At 43.6% G+C, this 4,225-nt stretch overlaps 1 protein-coding gene across 1 annotated transcript; it reads right to left on the bottom strand.

The window, feature by feature from the left end:
• Nucleotides 1-452: 452 nt before the first annotated feature.
• nkx6.1 (NK6 homeobox 1) lies at nt 453-3,522 on the bottom strand. Its single transcript, XM_068025781.1, has 3 exons — nt 2,931-3,522; nt 2,156-2,328; nt 453-695 (listed from the first exon to the last, which is right to left on the bottom strand). The coding sequence occupies exons 1-3, from the start codon at nt 3,520-3,522 to the stop codon at nt 453-455; spliced, it is 1,008 nt and encodes a 335-aa protein (XP_067881882.1).
• Nucleotides 3,523-4,225: the final 703 nt, after the last annotated feature.

Below are 4,225 nucleotides of genomic sequence, written 5' to 3'. Positions count from 1 at the left end.
CCAAGCCAGCGCTAATTTAAACTGATCTGTTCTTATACAAAATGTATTTTACACATAAATATTCACAGCTTTTTTCCCTCTCTGTTCGGCATTTAATACACGAGTTATTTACAAGTACCGGAGCGCCCATTTCCTCCCCCTTTTCACAACTGAGCTCCCCAGTCGCTGATCTGAATATACTTCTGTATGCCTATCTTGGTAAGAAAATGTTCCACAAACCAGAGGTGCCCGATACTGGAGATCAAATGCGCTCTGTCCCTTTGAGTGGAGGCGTATCATCAGCCATGAAAAATTAGTGCTTAAAGCGCCGGGGCTCCTGATCAAATCTTCCCATAACTTATATAGACTATAAAAATATATACATCTCTGAAAATATACAGAGAGTGGTAGAGCGAGAGAGAGTTTAGTGCTAAATTCTGTAGGATTAGGAATATCAAGTCCCCCGTCTCTCCCTATGAGCTTTCATTTTCACTCGTGAGGACGTGCAAAGTATTAGGTTTGTGTTTCTTTAGTAACTGGGAAATCTTTTCGTCGTCGGAATTGGGATCCAGCGGCTTGTTGTATTCATCATCGTCATCGTCATTTTCCGAGGTACCCTTCAATCTCTCTGTCTCCGAGTCCTGTTTTTTCTTAGCTGTTGCCATCTCTGCCGCGTGTTTCTTCCTCCATTTGGTCCGTCTGTTTTGGAACCAAACCTGAATTGAAAGCAGGACAATTCCCGGGTTGTCAACAATTGAAAGAATGCAGGATGGTTTAACAAAGAAACACTTAAAAAAAAAACACAAAATGATTTACTTTCTCGCCTCGCCCTTTGAAAACTCCCAGCGATGAAACAAGACCTTCCACCTTCCTCTGAGCATGTAGCGCCCCTGTCAGAAATATTCACCAGATTTATTTTCGTCCTAAGATTAAGGTTGGCAATTTTGGCCAAATGTCGAGAGCTAGATTGACACTTGTATAATGTGAGAACTCAAACTGGGAGGAGAAGCCTGTGCTGCAGGGGAATCCTCCACCTCAGGGCTGCTGCTTTGGGTAGCTTTCTGAGTTACACTGCCACTTGGGTGTTAAGTACACAAAAATCCACTTTGCATGAGCGCAAAAGTGGCAGTATGAATTCAAGATGCGCTTGGAGAGAATTAAGGGCTTGGATTAGCTTTAGTTGTGATACCGTGTTTTTATGTGTGGCATTTCCTGAGCAAGTATAATTTTGCATGTTTTAGAATATTGATCAGGTACAATTTAAACAGGTTCTGTACCTTATCTGCAGGATCTGTGTGTCCCATACGCGCACCCAAATATACTATTGATGGAGAGATAAATTAAGTACTGCGACAGTTTAATCTTTACCGAACAGCACATAAAAGTAAATTATTTATATCCCAGTATTAAGGTGCTCAGGGCTTTTATTTACCATTTCTTTAAAAAGAGATAGGTTACAATTTGTAGTGTTCGATTAATAATTATGATAGATTCACACACCAAACATGCACAGCCCTTCTCCTAATGTTTTAGAATGTAGATATTTTAGCTGTGGTGTCACCAACTTTTCTTTAATTGTTGGTGTGGTGGGTAAACATTTCGACAGAATACGGGTACCAGCGACTGCGCTAACCCTAACGCCAACACTGAACAGATAAAATATCACAGCCCGCACATTTGCAGATCAGACACTGCTACCGATTGCTGCCTGACAGAAGGAAGAAAATATGACAAACAGTAAAAAAAACTTTGCACATTCAAGGAGTAACGGGAAAATACTGTATTTAAACAAGGCGAGTGCAGTGTGCTCGCTTAGATTAAACATCAGTGCTACAAAAATGATTTAAAAGTATATTTTGTTATAGAACAATAGATGCCAAATGAAGATATTTCTGTGGTTCAAAACAGCATTAACTGATTAGGAAACAGTGCTTTACATTAAAAAAGCAGTCTGTATCAGATCGCACATTCAGGCTGGAGTTGTTATTAAAATATTTTAAATTTAATCTGCAGATTTTTTCAATTATATATTTTCCTAATCTTATTAGACACTTTGTTATTCTTTTTTTTCACTTTTCCCACGTTAGCTCTTCGACATTTCCTAATCTTTGCTACATTTTAATACATGTTGGCAACATTCTTCGGAACCCATTCAAGACTTGTCAAGCAATCCTACCTTGACTTGACTTTCCGTCATTCCCAGCGAATATGCCAGCCTCGCCCTTTCAGGCCCAGCTAAATATTTAGTTTGTTCAAAAGTTTTCTCCAATGCGAAAATTTGTTGCCCCGAGAATGTGGGTCTGGTGTGTTTTCTCTTCCCGTCTTTATCAATCAGCATGGCGCTCTGATCTGGAATTCGATAGCATTAAGCGTGTTAAACTGCGAATAATATTTACTCGTCAGATTTCGGTAAAAGGCGGAGAAAATGGATTACAAATGCACTATTCAATTTGGAACAGGGTGACATAATGCATAATAAATCTGGACAATTAATATTGTCAAAATAAGAAAGAAACTAATACGAAGTTTTTGTAAACTGACGATTAGCCAAATCAACACTCCTTTAGACACATAAAGCAACCTCCATAACGATGTTTTTTTTAACAAGGAGGCTAACGGTATATTTGAGGCAACTTGGTACGGTTAAATACTTGCAATTTGACCACACACTAACACTATCTCCTTGCATTTGTTATCTGTTTAATATAGATTCACGATTAAATCGACCCAAGTGTGTTCTATTAAAATTATACAAACAAAATCAATTATTAAGCTTAGTTTTAATTGGCGAATGCATTTAGAAAACCTTGATGTTTGCGAGAAGAATGAAATGAACGGAATTAAAACCGAAATAAATTCGAGAAATCAAAAATGCGTGATAATACAATAGTGTATTTATACGGACTGGTTAGAAAAGAAAGAGCAGAAACGGGGGAAATGCTTGTACTTACGCGCTGAGCAGCCGAGCCTGGCGTCTCTCCAAGGTGGACCCTGCATGACTCCAGGCCAGAAAATGGGACTCCTGCCGGGCAACTCCGCCAGTGGTTTGGGGTAACGGGCTACAGCCGCCGCCGCTGCCGCTGCCGCCGCCGCTGCCGCCGCGCTCGGGCTGAAGTACATGCCCGGGGGCGGGGGACTGAGGCTGGTGTTGAAACGGGGGATTCCCGAAAGCAATGTCGAAGCGACCCCGCCTCCTCCTCCTCCGCCGCCGCCGCCGCCCCCGCCGCCTCCCACGCCCGGGAGCAACAAGGGCCGGTTCAGGATGTCGTTGATACCGTGAGGGGTGGTGGAAGAGAGTTGCTGTGCCAGGAAGCTGGGCAGGCTGGACATTGACTTGAGCCCCGTGGAGGCGGCTGCACTGATGATCCCGGGCGGGCTAGAGGACGAGGAGATGGAAGAAGCCCCGGAGCCGTTCCCGGTCTGCAGGGAGTAAGGGTTCAAGGGGTTCTTCATCTCGGTCATACTGTGCAGAGCCGCTAAGGGCGGGCTGCTCAACACGAACGCGCTCTGCCGGGTCCCGTCCATCTGGCCGACGGCTAACATTACCAAAAAGTGGGGCAGCTTCAACCACAGATTCTCACAAGGAAAGGGGAGAGAAAAGAGGGGGGAAAAATCAGCAGCAGCTTCACTTCTGGTCAGATCAAGTCCCCCAAAAAAGTCCAAGATTGTTTTTTTTTTCACCCCCCGTTCTGATCCTTTGACTTGGAGAATCTTTTTAATAAAAGAGATTCAACTAAATGATTAAAACAACAGCTCGCCTGTTAAATTCCCAGGTGCGGTGATGGGCTTTGGGGTTGATTCTTACTCTCAGAATTGTTGATACATTTTTTGTTTCTTTTTTAAGGATAAGACTTATTGAGCTGTCGCCTTGCCGCCCCACATGAACAAGCCTGAGGTAATAAAACACTCTCATCACTTCAGGCTCTTTCTATCTGCGCTGCCTTCAGGCAAAGTGCAAAAAACTTTCCGGCTGTCAATCAAAGCGCCCGGGGCGGGGCCAGGCAAGATTTGCGCCGGATGGTTGGCCAGAATCGCCGTGACGTACACACCACCTTCTCTTAATTGGCTGACGGATAAAGCCCGCCCCTGCATATATTTGCATATTTAAAGAAATGGACCCTGGAGAAGGTTTCAAACTACAATAGCGTATGAGAGTGGTATTGAGGGCGGGGGTAAAGTCCAAATGACCCTTTATTTAACGGGGGTGGGGGGGGGGAATCTGTCGGCTACTTGTTTTGTTAAACGA

Source organism: Heterodontus francisci, chromosome 1 (assembly GCF_036365525.1).
Source record: "Heterodontus francisci isolate sHetFra1 chromosome 1, sHetFra1.hap1, whole genome shotgun sequence".
NCBI lineage: Eukaryota > Metazoa > Chordata > Chondrichthyes > Heterodontiformes > Heterodontidae > Heterodontus > Heterodontus francisci.
The sequence above is the reverse complement of the archived record's forward strand: the minus strand, read 5'-3'. Positions and strand labels throughout refer to the sequence as shown.

Coding starts and splice junctions, on each gene's coding strand:
- nkx6.1 (XM_068025781.1), bottom strand. CDS start 3,522: ATGTTAGCCGTCGGCCAGATGGACGGGACCCGGCAGAGCGCGTTCGTG. Junction 2,329..2,930: donor CAGGCTCGGCTGCTCAGCGC/GTAAGTACAAGC, acceptor ATCGAATTCCAG/ATCAGAGCGCCATGCTGATT. Junction 696..2,155: donor TGACGGAAAGTCAAGTCAAG/GTAGGATTGCTT, acceptor CTTTCAATTCAG/GTTTGGTTCCAAAACAGACG.